This window comes from Abramis brama (assembly GCF_963993115.1).
Source record: "Abramis brama genome assembly, chromosome: 21".
In the NCBI taxonomy this organism is placed as follows: domain Eukaryota; kingdom Metazoa; phylum Chordata; class Actinopteri; order Cypriniformes; family Leuciscidae; genus Abramis; species Abramis brama.
The window spans coordinates 24921233-24938155 of NC_139983.1; the positions used below are offsets into that span (position 1 = coordinate 24921233).

Consider the following 16923-nt stretch of genomic DNA (forward strand, 5'->3'; position numbering starts at 1 on the left):
TAGGGTATATATTTTTATTGGGTTTATATTATAATCTGTTGTCCTGCTAAAACACTTCAATTTCTCACGTGGGATCAATAAAGCTAACTACCTACCAAACTAAAAATAGAAAAGACTAGTTTTAATACAGTAATTCACAGTATTAGCCAAAGCACCCTCAGTTGGTTGTAAAAGTAATTACTAATAAGGTTTTTTTTTTTTATCCCAAATAAGACAGCAAACATTAAAGATAGGATTCCCAGTTTTAGTTGAGCAGAGGCTTAGGCTATATTAAAACAATAACAAAATATAAAGTAAAAAGTTATATAGTATAGTACTGTGATACTTCCTAGCTTCATCTTATAGGCTGAAGAAAACAGCCTTTAAAAATTCTGTTTCAATTAGAAACAATCAAGACTCAGTTCGGAGACATTTAGCATGTATTTACCAACTTTTACAACACAAATTAAATATGCCTTTCTTTATACAGATGCAGGACTTTTATTATGTAATGTTTTTAAACCACGACCAGGAAGTACAAAATACGTCACTACAAAACGTTGATTTCACGTTCACATTAGGTTGTATTTAAAATGTTTAATAAAAAGCCGCGCAGAAATTTCAGGCAAAGGAAAAATGAATCCAGTGATGAAGATGAGAATGAAAAGCTCGGCGGTGTTGACGGTGGAAAGGAAACGGAGAAAGCAGATTCAAAAGCAGATTTGCCGCGAGGAGGGATTTCAAGTAGTTCAAAGGCTCGCGAGTGTGACTCCAGTGATGAAGAGGAGACTGGACTCCAGTCCAGAGACATAAAACACCAGTCGAAGAGCAAAACGCTCAGCTTCTTTGACGATAAAGACGGTAAGCATTTTACTATAACCAGTCACATGCACTTCTAAGGGCTACTAGATTCGTTTTAACGAAGAAACCTTACTCTTACAGCCATTGAGGGAAGTTTTAAAGTAAAACGGTCAGTCAATAGAGAAGTTGTGTTCCAGGCACGGAATAAAGAGGATTCTCCTGTACCGTTACAAGGTACAGTAAAACTACATAGTTCTGATCTGCAGAGACATGCTTTTCATCTGTCCGTGAATGTTATGGTCCATAACACTTCATCTGTTTTCAGTTAAGAAGAATAAGGATGTCAGTTTGCAATCTGACAGTGATGCTGATTCTTCTGTTGAAGAAATACCTCCTGACAGTGATGATGATGATGATGATGAAAGCTCTTCTACCATGTCAAGTTCATCTGGTTCTTCAAAACCACAAAGAGGTTCTGTCTGCAACTAAATCATTTGCCTAAGTAACCATTAACCCTCTGAACAAAACAGATTAAATACAATAACGTTTTTTTTGCATAACGTTTTTTAATGAAATTAATGTACTAGGCTATATTATTTCATTAATATTTTGTATTCTGAATTAGGCACTATTTCTGTATAAATAAAACGGTATTAATTGGAAATAATATTTTCCTCATTTACTTCCTATGGTCCACTGTGACCATAAAAAAATCCACCGTGTTTATATAGCAAGTGCCAGAAAAGTCACCAAGTTTCGTACCATTCCACTGAAGTACAAAATTTTAAAGTCGCCATAAAATCAAAAATGAGTTTCTTCTCTTCGTTTACTGGCTTGAGGCCGGGATAACCTGTCACTCACATGACACCACAACTGTCCAATCAACTCTCGATCGACAAAATCAAGTCCCGGCCTATGTTTTTTTTTTTTTTTTTCTTGTTTGAGAAGCCTTTCAATCGAATATACGTTGCAATAGGGAAGAAGATACTATTGCAACTGGACTACAGGGGGACTTTAAAACATTAAATTGTTCTGTCTAAAATTACCAAAGACCACCAGAGGTTTGAAGCAATGGTTCAAAATTCTGTCATTGTTTACTCACTATCATGTTGTTTATGAACTATTGCTTTAACACGTAAGTGCGATTGTTAATGTCATTATTTGTCAATTGCTGCAGTCATCATTCCTGATGCTAGAAATATTCGTGCTGCCAAAGAGAAAAGGAGAAATGCCAGAGCCCAGCAAGATTACATCTCACTGGATTCACCCCACACTCCTGGAAGCCTACAGGAAGAAGATCCGAGCAATGAAGAACAAGACAGCGACAATGATCTGGATGATCATGAGCGCAGAATTGAGTTTGCACCCAAACCCAAGACTGTGAGAGAGCGAATAGCTGAGAAGATGGGTGAGAAACTTGTGTTACTTGTGTATATTAAATCACTAAAGTAGTTGGGAGAGAGATGGAATGTTCTGTGTTTGTGTTCTGTAGGAAGTGATAGTGACGAGAGTTTTTCTGATAGCCAGGAGGAGGAAGACCAGCAGATGTGGGAAGAGCAACAGATTGGAAAAGGAGTCAAAAGACACCAAGTGAGACTTGCCACTGTGACAGATTTTAATCTCCTTGAGCCTTTTTGGATAATATTTAACTAAACATTAACTTACACACTGCTTCCATAGTGTTTCAAGGATCTTTCCTTGTATTCTCAGAAGGATTGGCAGGCTCCTAGACCAGCCCGACAGAAGAAAATGGACATCCCCGAAACGCTACCACCAGTCAGAATTGATGCCATTAAGAAGAGAATCACTGGAAAGTAAGCTGCTGTTATGCATTCGTTTTAGATGATTTTAATGGATAATAAATAAATAAAATGTAATCAAAATATGAATATTAACTATATATACACTACTGTTTGGCTCAGTAAGATAGTATTTTTGAAGAATAAATTAATACTTTTGAGCAAGGACGCACTGATCAAAAGTGAGAGTAAAGACATATGTAATGTATGTTACAAAAGATTTATATTTCAAATAAATGCTTTTGTAAAATCTTAAGGGAAAAAAATGTATCATGGTTTCCAGAAGAAATTAAGCAGTATAACTGTTTTCAACATTGATTAATACTAAGAAATGTTTCTTGAGTAGCAAATCAGCATATTAGAATGATTTCTGAAGTATCATGTGATACTGAAGCCTGGAGTAATGATGTTGAAAATTCAGCTTTGCCATCACAGGAATAAATTACATTTTCAAATATTTTCAAATAGAAAAGTTTTTTTTATTATTGTAAGAAAATTTCACAATATAAAATTTTTTCAGTATTTTTAATCGATTAAAAGCAGCCTCTAGAACATTAGAAAAAATCATACTAATCTTACTAACTTGAATGGCAGTGTATATCATTTATATTTAAAAAAATCTCACTCCAGGTTGGATTCGCTGAAACAGGTGCACAGGGCGCGGGAGGCAGAGCTGAGGAGGATGCAGCTGGATGTGGAAATGGCCAAGAGCTCTTTAGAGAGCCTTGAAAACCACCCCGCAGATGAGCAGCTCCGATTCTACCGTACCATGAACGCGTTCTCACAGAACCTACTGGAATGCCTGTCTGAGAAGGTAGGCAAAGTTAATCTTTACTAAATGAAGTATGCATGTAATACAGAATAATTATATACAATTTAGATGCTCCACTGATTTAATGGTGTAAGGCAGGGCTATTCAATTGGCGGCCCGCCAATCATCTCCATGCGGCCCGACGGCACCAACCTCCCTCTTCCCCTTTTCCTGGCGGTGCGGCTAATTCAGTTTGATACTCGCTCCGATTGACCTGAGAAACGTTTTACGTGCGAATATTGCAGCAGTTATTATATGTGTCCCGAATTTATGTCGACTGAACCAGCGATACCAATCATTCGTGAATGAATCATTATTTTGGTTCGATTCTAAACGCGCTTGCATAACGGTAAAACTATTCGGATTCATTCGGACCGCTCCGTCACTGAATCATCTGAAGCGGTTTCTCGTTCAGTACAGTATAACAACAAATAGCACTGTTTTCAGTTGTTTCACTAGTTGTTTCAACACGGCCCAGCACGGAGCTGCGTTTACTCCCGGTCTCGGACACTATTATTAAACAGCGTTGCGAAAGCCAGTGGGAAGCGTTTCAGTTCGACAGAAACCTCTCTGTTACAAACCACAGATCACTCGATGATTTAATTAGTATTAAATCGGATGAAACAGCCTCAACATTCCCAACAAGACTGATGAGGAAAGCAGGAGAAACACTGTGGCATGAACGAAATTAGAACACTTTAAATCCCCTAATCACCCTTACAAATATTTACCATGAATTTACTGTAGTAATTTACCATGGTTGGGCAGAAATGTGCAATATTTATATTGAATACTATGTAGTAATACATAAATATAGTAAAATAGTATAATAGTAAATATAGTGATTTATATTGCATTAGTTAGGTGGGTAGAGGAATATATAATTAATGCTTGTTATGAAATTATGTCAGTTTCTTTGTAAAGGTGCGTATAGTTTTTAACTTGTGTTTAGGCATTTTTTATACAGTGGGAGTAGCCTGTGGTTAACAAGTCTCACTGTCAGAATATTTTCATTTAAGCATAACAATTATAAATAAAATAATTATTATTTCTCACCAACAGCTATAAGTTTGTATAAATAATTTATTTGTTCCAAGGAAAATAGTTGTACACAGCTGTAAATTATCAAGTTTTTTATTTATTATGGTTTTATATATTTGCATAGGCTACTGTTGGGTACCACATTTCCAAGTAAATACCATACTTTTTTAGGGTTACTTTAACTTATTTATTGAAACTGTTATGTTTCAATAAATAACATAAACCCCCAAACCAACCCACCGGCCCACCTCAACTTTTCGATTTGATAATGCGGCCCTCGAATGAAACTAATTGAATAGCCCTGGTGTAAGGGCTATGACGCACCAAGACGACGGTCAGCCAACGTTGGGCCATTGGTGAGCGTCTGTCGGGCTAGTTTTTGCGGTGCGTTCCACGCGATGGCTGTAGTCGGGGCTCAAGTCGGCGGGAGTTCGCCCAATTCAACGTGTTGACTCTGCGTTGGGGCTGTCGGTGAGAGAGATAACTCTGATTGGCTGGTTAGTTAAGGGAGCAGGTGTGCATGAGAATAAAAGCAAAAATGGTGAAAGCAAGCAAAGAAGTCAAAGAAAGCTGTTCTAATTTTACGTCATCCTACCTGAGCATTACCTGAATACGTGAATATTTTCATATTAACATGAGTCACCTGGAATGAATAAAGTGATCAGCATGATTGATATTCAAAGTGGTAAACAAATGCTGCTTTATTTACGGTTTGTATAGCTGCAATCCTAGTTTCGGTTTCCCTTTTTGAATGACGAATACTTGCTAAAATATAAAGTTATTTTCTTACACACAGGCGCAAGAACGCACATGCTAGTTGGCAGTCAGCTGTAGTCTTTGAGGTGTGTAAAAGCGCAGCTTTTTGGCCCAGACGTAGCCGACGTAAGGCGACAACACAATCGGCTTTCGTCACCTCTAGTTCTTTGACGACGACTTGGTGTGTCACAGCCTTTAAGTAGATTGTTTTATTTTTCAGATGGCTTTAATAAACTCTGTTGAGCTGGACATGCACAGTCTCTATATTGACCAGGCTGAGGCGCTGTTGAATCAGAGAAGAGACTCACTACTGGAGGAATCCTCACAGATTCAAAAATTAACCTGTAAGACTACAACTGTATACTGCCTTTTAGTTTCATTGCAAAATTATTTTGTAGAGGAGGCCTCACATCTTATGCCCTCACATATGATTATAATAACCATAACTTCCATCAATCATAGGACTGACTGCACATTCATTCATATAATATTGTGTATTGTGGATGTCTCGTAGATAACACTGATTCACACAGCAATGGTGACGCAACCGGAGGCTCTAGCCCAACTCGGCAGAGGTGAGATGGATTATAATGTATGCACTTTCACCATTACTGAATGTTATTGCTGTAAATACTGGATACACTTAGCCTGACATTTTGAGTCTTTATAGATTACAGCCTTTGGAGGCTTTCTGAGATGCTTATAATCTTTAAATTACAGCTGTCAAAGTTATTTATCATTGGGTTTTCTATTCTCTATGTGTTTTCATGTCTAAGCTTGTCCTATGAAGACATTGGGTGCGTACCTTGTGACTGGGAACCAACAGTAGAGCAGGAGGCGGAGCTACAAAGTAAAAGAGGTGGGAGAAGCTTTATTGAAGCACAGTAGTGTTGGGCAATATGCTCCATTTTCATATCGTCCTATCGTCAGCCTGTGAGATCGGCGATACACGATATTATCGTGAGGGGGCGGGCTTACTTATTTGATTATTAACTTGCTTATTTACTCATTAATTTGCTTGTTTTATATATGAGAATTGTTTTCTATTTTGCTAGCAAAGGTGGAGTGTTTATTAATAGGCTAAATCAGGTTATTTCCCGGTATAGTGAGGTAAAAAAAGATCCTATAGGGAATGTGAAGGTACGTCACGCAGTGTTGCATTATGGGACGTGGGCGCCATCTTAGGAGGCACGATCTCTGTTTACCTTTTCGCCGCCCGTTGCTATGACATGTAATAGTTGGGTGTGTTTGGCTAAAACGAGGTAAAAATTGAAGAAAAACGGAAGAAATTGAAAGAAAAAGAGAAGGGACCCTATCGGGAGAAACTAAATGCCACTGCCAAAAACGTTATTTGGACAAACTGTCCGCGATAAACAACGTTGATCCATATGATTTAGCAGCCCAAGACTGGATTACAGATCCAGACGCACTAACGTTACCTCCGCTCACAAATCTGGACATCGTTAACCTTGTTTTTGAATTGAGTGCGTACACTTTGCAGGAGTTTAAGAGCTATACATCCCTTCAAAATAGATTGATGTATTCTTTGCCCATCCCAGTTTATGCGTAAGTTAACGTTATTTAAAAGAGTCTTTGTGGATGCAATCAGTACAGAAACAGATAAAAGTCACTTAATGTATTTATTAAGCAGTTATACAAAACCTTGATTCACATACATTTTAAAAGGGCATGTAAAAAGATGTACAGAATATCAAAGCAAATTTTTAATTGAAAAAATAAATATAATTTATTTGATTCATGCAGTGTGGCTTTATCGTCTGCTAACATGAACTACAAAATCAACATAATTCATCAACTATCCTACAAGTCATCAAGGAATATACAATACAAAACCTCTAGCTTTGTACAACTTTTAACAAACGTTTTTACAAACCAGTTGATTTACCAATCACTGCACAACACTTGGACACATGTTTGTAAGAGCACAGCAGACTATGACAACTTTGTCCAAGAACTACAGTCTCACCCTCACATGGCAGAACCATATTTATGGGAATTTTAGAAGACAATATTTTGTATTTGTTCATTAATCTTTTTTTTTCTCATTATTGCGGCAACCCACGCGATCCGGCGCCTTCTCGTCAGCTCCTCCATCTGCTTCCCATGTTGTTTTTTCAAGGAAGGAAAGTGGAAAAAACGTATTCTGTTGTTCATTTTCCTCCCTGAACGATTGTGTGACCTGCTATGGCAGTTCTTGATCGAGCAGTACTGGCCAACCATATCAACGTTACTAAAAATCTCAACAGAAAATCTAAACACAGCCTCCAACACATGAATTCACATACAGCGGAATAGGGCGCGATCCTCTCAATATGGCGGCGGACCCATAATGCAACACGGCGTGACGTCACCTTCACATTCCCTATAGCCTAATCATTCTTGTATGTATCTGACTCAGAGTATTTCAACATGTCAGCGGGAAATTTACGGACACACATTATCCTCTCATGCCGTTACAGATGCAGAATTTTGACTGTACTTCTGCACGAGATGGGAACACGTTTTAATAATTTCTAGGTCAAGAAAGAGTCGGAGTTTGATGCATGTCCTCCTACCAGTGCTCTCTCTGTCTGTAAGCACTTCAATAAGCCCAAAGAACGCGGGTTAATGTGTTTTAAATGCCGGGAGAAATCAAAGGCAAAAATCTAAAAGTCGATCGGTTTATACTTAAACTTATGACTTGACTCCGATAAAGGAAAACGGGTTAATGTGTTTACATGTCATGCATTGTCAGTTTATTCAGCATAATCAAGTTAATAACGTGCACGTAAACGCGCTCATTCCCTGAAAATGAAATCAGAAACGGACTGAGCTTTCACTGCATTAACGGCGCGTTCTCTCAGAGACGACAGTGGATATAACGGTATAGCAGCTATCTTAATTTACTGGCTTAATATTTCTCTTGTGGACTTACACAACTTACTGACTTATACAGACTTATACTGTAAAACAATTAGAATAATATTACTTGTTAAACAAGTGTTTGAAGTTGCTTTTGATTTTCACAGATGGCAGAGTTGTGCTGCGTTCGTGAACTAAAGACTGTTATTAGGCCTATGTAATTTTAGTGATATTATTATTATCATTAATATTTTGTAATTGTATTGTTTTTAGTGTTATTAGTGTCATTAAATGTTTTGTTAATGTGCTATGGAAACAAAATACTGACGAACAACGATGCCGTCTTTTTAATCAGATGCCGTCTGTTAAAACAAGCACTCTTGACTATTTGTGAATGGATCTCATACGCGCGCGTCGGTGATGTCGCAAGTGTGGTTATGTGGTGATGTCATTATGAATTTAGGCAAGGCAAATTAATTGTAGTTCCTAATTAATTTAATAACAATACTAGCTTCATAATAATAATAATAATAATGATTTAATACATTAATGGGAAAACAAGCTAATTATCGTATTGATATCGTCAAAGGCATCTGCCAGCAGCGATATCTCTGACTATCGTCGATACACGATACTATCGTCTATCGGCACAACCCTAAAGCACAGATAAAATAATTTTTAGTCACTATGAAATGAAAATGGAATTATTATTTTTTGGAATATTGCAGTATTTATTATAAATGATATATCCATGCACTTGTAATCTTTTTTCAAAATAGCTAATTCACCCCACCTACTCCCCCAACACGGGAGTAAAGACTATCCGTTTCATGCTGAATTTAAACAGTGGCGTCAGAGCCTATAAATACTTTGAGAATACAAACATTGCAGCCAACACTTGTTTAAAGTCCATGTGGAATAAGTACAGCATCTATAACTTTGATTCAATTTCAGATGATCTACTGAAAAAGGCACAGGAAGTGTTTGCAGATGTTCAGACAGAGTTCTGGGACGTGAAGAAAATCCTCTCCAGATTTAATGAGTGGCGCGTCTCCTTCCAAGAGTCTTACAGTAATGCCTACATTGGCCTGTGCCTCCCTAAGCTCCTGGCACCCCTGATCCGACACCAGCTCATTGGCTGGAATCCTCTTCAGGTGATCTATGGTTATTTTGATGTTCCATCTGATCATTTTGTACTACATTCAAATCAGCTGGAAATGACCAAAATGTGCTGTGTTTGAACCTGAAACGTTTTCCATCCATAAGGATCTGTGGATCAGGACAAACTCAGCATTTGACAGTAATTATGAGTAGTAATTAAGTAAGCTTATTGTCAAATATCACAAATATTGCTTTTTTACAGCTTAAGTACAGCACATATCACACACGTCTGCTGCGTATTTTTAGTTATTATTTTATAAGCCAGATTTCTCAGACTGCATTGTAGATTTGAAGGTGTGTATTCAGCAACTTATGCGTCAGACAAATTAAATTTTTCTACTGAATAAAATTTAAACTGATTTTGTTCTACATGTTCTACAAAAGAACCTACATATTTCTTCACTAAATTACTAAGTTTATTATATTAGCATTAACAAACATAATTACATTACAGATAATTACTGTAGAACTGCAGTGCTGTGCAGTGTCAACACTAAAAGCTGAGTCACCAATTATACTGGTATTGACGATAACCATGATAGTAAAAAAAGAAATACTGATATTGTGTTAATACTACTGTACATATACAATAATATTGTAAATAATCCAGCACCAGTAACTAACTGATGTGATGGATTTTTTAATTAATCATAACTAACATTTATTTTTCTTGCAGGAACAACATTCATATGCTTTTGAATCTTAAATGTTTCCAAAACCTTTGGTTGAAAACCCGTGACTTTGAGTGTGTGAGTGTATAAATGACAAATAGGGGAAATTAAACTAGACAGATGTCTAGGTTTGAAAACTTGTGACTAACAATGAAGTAATCAAGAAAACAGAGTTTGAGTAACAGAAGAAACTAGTAACAGAAGGGTTTGCCTATGAAGAACCAATCAAATTGTTGGGAAATTATGTAATGTCTCATGTCATTTTCGCGGGTGGGATTCTCTCTGAAATTTGTCTCAGATCCTCCGGCTGTGATTAAAGCATATTCGAAGGCATTGTCTGAAGTCTGTCGGTTATTATTGCTGCGCAGCAAATTAGGGTTAGGGGATTCGGCCGACGTCAATGAGGAGACACGCTAGAGCCGGGCTATTCAATTGGCGGCCCGCCAATCATCTCCATCCGGCCCGACGGCACCAACCTCCCTCTTCCTCTTTTCCTGACGGTGCGGCTAATTTATTTTGATACTCGCTCCGACTGACCTGAGAAACGTTTTACGTTGCGAATATTTCAGCAGTTATTATATGTGTCCCGAATTTATGTCGACTGAACCAGCGATACCAATAATTTGTGAATGAATCATTCTTTTGGTTCGATTCTTTCTAAACGCGCTTGCATAACTGTGCATTCACACCACCGCCGGCGAGAGCGTCAAAGTGGCCGGTCAGTATTCGGTTTCATTCGGACCGCTCCGTCACTGAATCATCTGAAGCGGTTTCTCGGTCAGTACAGTAACAACACAGAGTTGCGTTTACTCCCGGTCCCGGACACTATTATTAAACAGCGTTGCGACAACAGTTTGGCAGAAACCTCTCTGTTACAAATCACAAATCACTCGATGATTTAACTAGTATTAAATCAGATGAAACAGCCTCAACATTCCCAACAAGACTGATAAGGAAAGCAGGAGAAACATTGTGGCATGAACGGAATTAGAACACTTTAAATCCCCTAATCATCCTTACAAAAATTTACCATGAATGTACTGTAGTAATTTACCATGGTTGGGCAGAAATGTGCAATATTTATATTGAATACTATGTAGTAATACATAAATATAGTAAATATATATATATATATATATTCTATAATATTATACAATATAATAGTAAATAAATATAGTGATTTATATTGCATTAGATTTATTAGGTGGGTAGAGGAATATATAATTAATGTTTGTTATGAAATTATGTCAGTTTCTTTGTAAAGGTGTGTATAGTTTTTATCTTGTGTTTAGGCAGTTTTTATACAGTGGGAGTAGCCTGTGGTTATCAAGTCTCACTGTCAGAATATTTTCATTTAAGCATAACAATTATAAATAAAATAATTATTATTTCTCACCAACAGCTACGAGTTTGTATAATTAATTTATTTGTTCCAAGAAAAATAGTTGTACACAGCTGTAAATTATCAAGTTTTTATTTATTATGGTTTTATATATCTGCATACTGTTGGGTACCACATTTCCAAGTAAATACCATACTTTTTTAGGGTTACTTTAACTTATTTATTGAAACTGTTATGTTTCAATAAATAGGCTAAACCCCCAAACCAACCCACCGGCCCACCTCAACTTTTCGATTTGATAATGCGGCCCTCGAATGAAGCTAATTGAATAGCCCTGCGCTAGAGTATAAATATTATTGAACGGGGACGTTGATTGTAGACGAGACCCAGAGAAACTAACGTCGACTGTAGACGTTCGGGGACCCAGATAAACTAACGTCGACTGTAGACGTTCGGGGACGTCGATTGTAGACGAGACCGAGGTAGACTTAGGTCAGGTATGTTTAAAAGAAATCTACCACACTGACAATCCAATATAGCAGATGGCAGTATTGTACCTTATGCTGGTTTCCACCTGTCACAAAATGTAGCTACAACAGCCGCACAGAATCATGTTTGAGGAGATGACATGCAAAAGCAAGACACTCTACCTGCACCTGAATAAAAGTTAACTAGCAATTGTGGGAGTTTTCAGGATTCCATAAAAAAATGGGCTGGGAAAAAAATAGTCTGCTGGAAGTGCTTTTGTACAGTTATGGTTACAAACTCTCTCTCTGCCTCCCTACACTTGTATTTTAAATGTGTTATTCACTTAATGAAATGGCACTTATTTCCAGAACTCTATTCCATCTTCAGATCTGATTTGGATCAGAGAAGCATCAGTCCATTTCCTTTTAATGACCTTTAAATGTTCACTATTTTTATATCTGTCTGTCATTGATGTCTTGCCACTCATGTTATACGTAGTGGATTTACTAACACATATATATATATATATATATATATATATATATATATATATATAATTTTTTTTATATTTTTTTTATGTAGGCAGAAGCTGATGACTTTGAGGCATTGCCGTGGTATTCTGCTGTTGAGAAATTCTGTCACGGTCTGGGTTTTGAGGAATCTGAGAACATGGATAAGACGACACTGCCCACCATAATTGAGAAGACGATCCTCTCTAAAGTTCAAGGTGAGTCATTTGCACATATTTACGCCAACATTTTTATAATGCCCACCAGTCTGCTACAATTTACATTGAGTTTGGGAACAGAATATTTTAATATCACGCTTTTGATTGTAATTTACTATTAGAGGGGTACTTCACCACTGGCAAAAACTTGGCTGCCAATACAGTAGAAAGGCGGGGACAAATTTTAATCGTTGCTACCCGACTAGAGAAATCAGAGAAAAAAGGCTGTTGCCTTTATTTTTGCCATATAGGTAGGATAACTTCAACACCCATAATGCACTGGGCATGTTGCCATCCAAGGCAACTCCCACTAGTCTGCTATGGATTTTTACTATAATGCTGATTAAAGAGTGGACATAGAATGATATCATTTTTTAATGATAAACCTACCCTTAGAATAACTGTTCTGTTAATAACGCTCTGTCTATCCGACTGTCTGTGGGCGGGGATACAAAAATGCAAAAGTATAATCTGTAGTTTTCATGAAAGTCCTGCGTCCGGCTACCCTGGTAATCCAGAGTTCTTGCGAGAGCACAAGTTGAATTTGCTCAGCGAGTTAATCTGGTGTCGAGTAATGATGCTCATTAAATATGCCCCTCGATCTGAACTGCACCAATCACATCGGGTTATCTGATATAGGCGGGCCAGAGGCGAGCTAAACAGATGACGACAGCGCTGTGACGTCGAAGTCATTAGTAAACATTGCAAGATGGCTATGGATGAACACCAGTTGTTTGAAATGGCTTTGGCTGCTACAATGAATGAGTTAGACTAGGCTTTTTATCTAAAACAGGAACAGAAGACGCTGCTCGAATCGTTCCTTTGCAAGGACGTTTTTGCTGTTTTGCCGACCGGATACGGTAAGAGTTTAATTGCGTGCAGTGAGATTTTCAAATGCACGCTTGGTGCCGCCCATCGAGCTGGGCGATTTTCATTAGTCGACGCCAGACCATTAATCTTTTAGATTTAGGTCTGGATTTCCAGGCTAGTGTCCGGCAGACTTGCTGACAAATAAACATGAAGTTGCACTTGAAGTAGATTAGAATGTATTGCTTTCACTGTAGGATTCGTTCAGAAGATCAGAACTAATTATCTAATTAATTAAAATGTTGCTTGTTGTTTTGGGCAGGTTTCGTGGAGCTGGTCTGGGACCCTCTGTCTACGCAGCAGTCTCAAACCCTCACAACACTGTGCAAGAGAATACAGGATGATTATTCTGTATTTGATGGTGAACAAAGCAAACCTGTCAAGGTATTGACCTATGATGCATTAAAACTCTGTATGGATCAAAACGAATGTAACTTTATGGATATAATGTCAGTAAGTATAATGAACCTGTGATTTCATCCTGCAGGCCTTTGTTGAAGCAGTTATTCAGAGGTTAAGGAGTTCAGTTGATAATGACGTCTTTGTCCCACTGTATCCAAAAAAGTAAGTTTTATCTTGATTTATTTGTTTTGAATATTTTACTTGATCATAATTTAAAACGTTGATGTGTTTTGTAAGATTACATTACGTTTGTGTGTGAAAGACATTGTGCTTTTATGTAAGGTTTTTAGAGGATAAGAGGTCACCACAGTTCCAGTTTCAGAACAAACAGTTTTGGTCAGCAGTGAAGGTGTGACATTTCACTTCTGGTCATGTTGTGACTGTTCATATCATCTTTCTGTACATTAATGTACACTACCGTTCAAATGTTTAGGGCAGGTACGATTTTTTAAAATGTTTTTGGAAGAAGTCCCTTATGCTCACCAAGCCGGCAATTTTTTAAATAAAAAAATACATCAAAACAGTAATATTGTAAAAAATATTGCAATTTAAAATAACTGTTTTCTATTTCAATTTTAAAATGAAATTTATTTCTGTTATGGCAAAGATGATTTTCAGCAACATTACTCTAGTCTTTAGTGTCACATGATCCTTCAGAAATCATTCTAATATGATGATTTGGTGCTCAAGAAACATTTCTTATTATCAATAATGCTGAAAATAGTTGAGCTGCATGTAAACATTTTTAAGGATCCTTTGATAAAAGTACAGGATCTATTTAAATTAAAAACTGTATAACTTATTCAGTGTATTTACTCAATGTATTTATAGTTATGTCTGTTAGAATAATACTTAAAAGTTTGAAAACTAGAGCAAACTGCTATATATCACTTTTGATCTTGAATGTGTCCTTGCTGAATAAAAGTATTAATTTCTTTCTTTCTTTTTTCTTACTGACCCCAAACTTTTGAATGGTAGAGTATGTGTTCATGTTAATTAAACTTCTTTGTGACATGCTGATTGTTTGTAGATTAAATCTTTTTTCTTTCTTTTTTCAGTTGCTTGGTAACATGGCATTATGGGATGGTTTGATTCCTGAACATGTGCTTAAAGAGCTAATGTTGGATAAACTTCTTGGCCGTTACTTGATGATAACCGTTCTTAACATATCTGATCCGAAACACACCATCCAGAAATGCAAAAAGGTGCATACATTTACAGTGTCAATCTAATCTCATGGTTACTACTAGGGTAGTTATAAAACTAACTTTTATCTTTCTAAAAAGATTGCAGATGTTTTTCCAAACTCATGGTTTATTGATGTGAACGCTGGATCGTCACTTCCTCAGCTGCAGAACTTCAGCAAACATCTTCTTCAGACCGCTCATGCGATATTCAGGGACAACAATGACTCCAGCAACACGCGGTATGTATTGTACAGTAGTGTGTGTGCAGTCTATTATTTATATTCTATAATGGATCTAATTCTATTTTCTCTCTTTTTCTTTTCTTCAGAGCACTTTTATCTGATGTGCTGTTTGTCCTTAAGAACATAAAGGCACATGACAGTATTAGGACAATAACAGAAAAATATCATTGTGAGGATCTGTTAAAAGCTCTCCAGTAGCAGCCATCTTGTGTCTGCAGAAGGTTTTATATGTTTTTAATTTGCAAAGTCAGTTTGATATGTGTATGTATAGTGAATAAAATGTTTTATTTTGGCCCACATGGTTTTGATTTTCCTTACCTTGGTTGGAACTGTCATTTACTTCTGTCAAAATAATGAAATATTTTAGATTTTACTATTCCACAATAGTTATTTTTATGAAATGATATATGGTACTCATTGTACATGTATATCCCAAAAGAGCTTTTTCCTGGACTTTAAGTAGTGTTGGATCTAACATTACTGGCTTAGTCAAAGACGTACCATTCAGAGTCACCATGAACGGTGATTTAGGTTCCATGAATATGATTCTTTTTAGAAGATTTCCTGTTGTGAAGTAACTCAGCCTTCCAAGAAAATAATCTTGCAGACGTTTGAATCTGAGAAGCTGTCCAACTGATGTTTCCCCAATTGCAAACCTTTTTTTCCACCACTTTATTTGCATCTGTACAGAGATCCATGTTTCAGTGATGTAATTATTAGTGGTGCTATATCATTTTTACATTTTTCTTGTTGGGGAAGCCGTTTGACTCGGTCACAATAGGGAAGAAAAGACTATCGTCACTACCTAAATGGAAGACGATGAGGTAGCGTCTTCCATTTCATACCGACTTTTAACAAATTGATAGGCTAACATACTGGCACTGATGCTGCGAGTTTTGCAAAGGCAAGCATCCAGAAAATATATAAGCCTGGTTATATTTTATAGGGTTTTTTTTATTTCTCAGTAGAGACTGAAGAGACTCAATAAATAGGTTTATTGTTTTGTTGTGGCTTGTTTTCCCCTGTGCATGTTTCGATTTATGAGGATGACTGATGACATCATTGCCGCTAAACCAAACAATGGCATTTTATTGAATGGATCCTCAGAGACAACTTGCATTTCCAGAATGCCTTTCTATCAGACCAGTTGAAGTAGACACGCATGACAAGAACGTAGCTGCCCCTTAAATCGTTTAGGTGTCGCGATTGAGATCTTCAGCATTTGTCACAGAACATTTTAGCCTATCTCATCTCTTGACGAGTCCGTCAGTGCGTTGAGGTTTGTTTTAAATTTAGCTATTTCTCTTTGATTCTTCTATGTTGAGATATTTCGTGAAATGGTTTCATTACTGTTGCTATGTCAACCAGAAGCCTCTTGAGAAAGTGTATTTTGTCGAGGATGTATTTTGTCGAGGATTTGTTATGCTGTGAAATATTTACTGTTCTATCCTTTGACCCCTGAAGTGGGGCTTTGCAAACTTAACAATAGGATTAAAAACCTTGCAGGAAAGCACTGCTAAAGGAGGAATAAATGTAGGAACAGAACTACAGTAGGGATCAGAAATCTGAAATTCACTGAAAATCTGGGAATTTAAAGTTTCATTTAGCCCTGGAAATAAACAAAAGGTACAACAAAACCAAGCATTCAGTAACAACACAAGATGCTCTTTGTAACATTTTCAAATCAGGCTGGATATCATTATAATCGGGTTTTGCTGTCGGGATGGATGTGTTCCATGGGCCTGGGAAACAGTGGAATTGGTGTGTGATAAAAGGCTAAAATAATTTGTCTTATTTAATAGTAGTG

At 37.0% G+C, this 16923-nt stretch overlaps 1 protein-coding gene across 2 annotated transcripts; it reads left to right on the top strand.

Annotated features, from left to right (window-relative positions):
* The first annotated feature begins 503 nt into the window (after positions 1-503).
* Positions 504-15413, top strand: gcfc2 (GC-rich sequence DNA-binding factor 2). Of its 2 annotated transcripts, none has more exons than XM_084097761.1 (18): positions 504-840; positions 922-1014; positions 1106-1252; positions 1958-2188; positions 2273-2370; positions 2461-2594; positions 3210-3393; positions 5408-5531; positions 5702-5762; positions 5964-6046; positions 9004-9203; positions 12274-12418; positions 13548-13669; positions 13773-13849; positions 13970-14036; positions 14746-14892; positions 14974-15113; positions 15203-15413. In XM_084097761.1, the coding sequence occupies exons 1-18, from the start codon at positions 573-575 to the stop codon at positions 15312-15314; spliced, it is 2433 nt and encodes an 810-aa protein (XP_083953887.1). In that variant the 5' UTR covers positions 504-572; the 3' UTR covers positions 15315-15413. The 2 variants fall into 2 exon arrangements, with proteins under 2 accessions (XP_083953887.1, XP_083953888.1); XM_084097762.1 differs by having other exon boundaries at positions 2491-2594.
* Positions 15414-16923: the final 1510 nt, after the last annotated feature.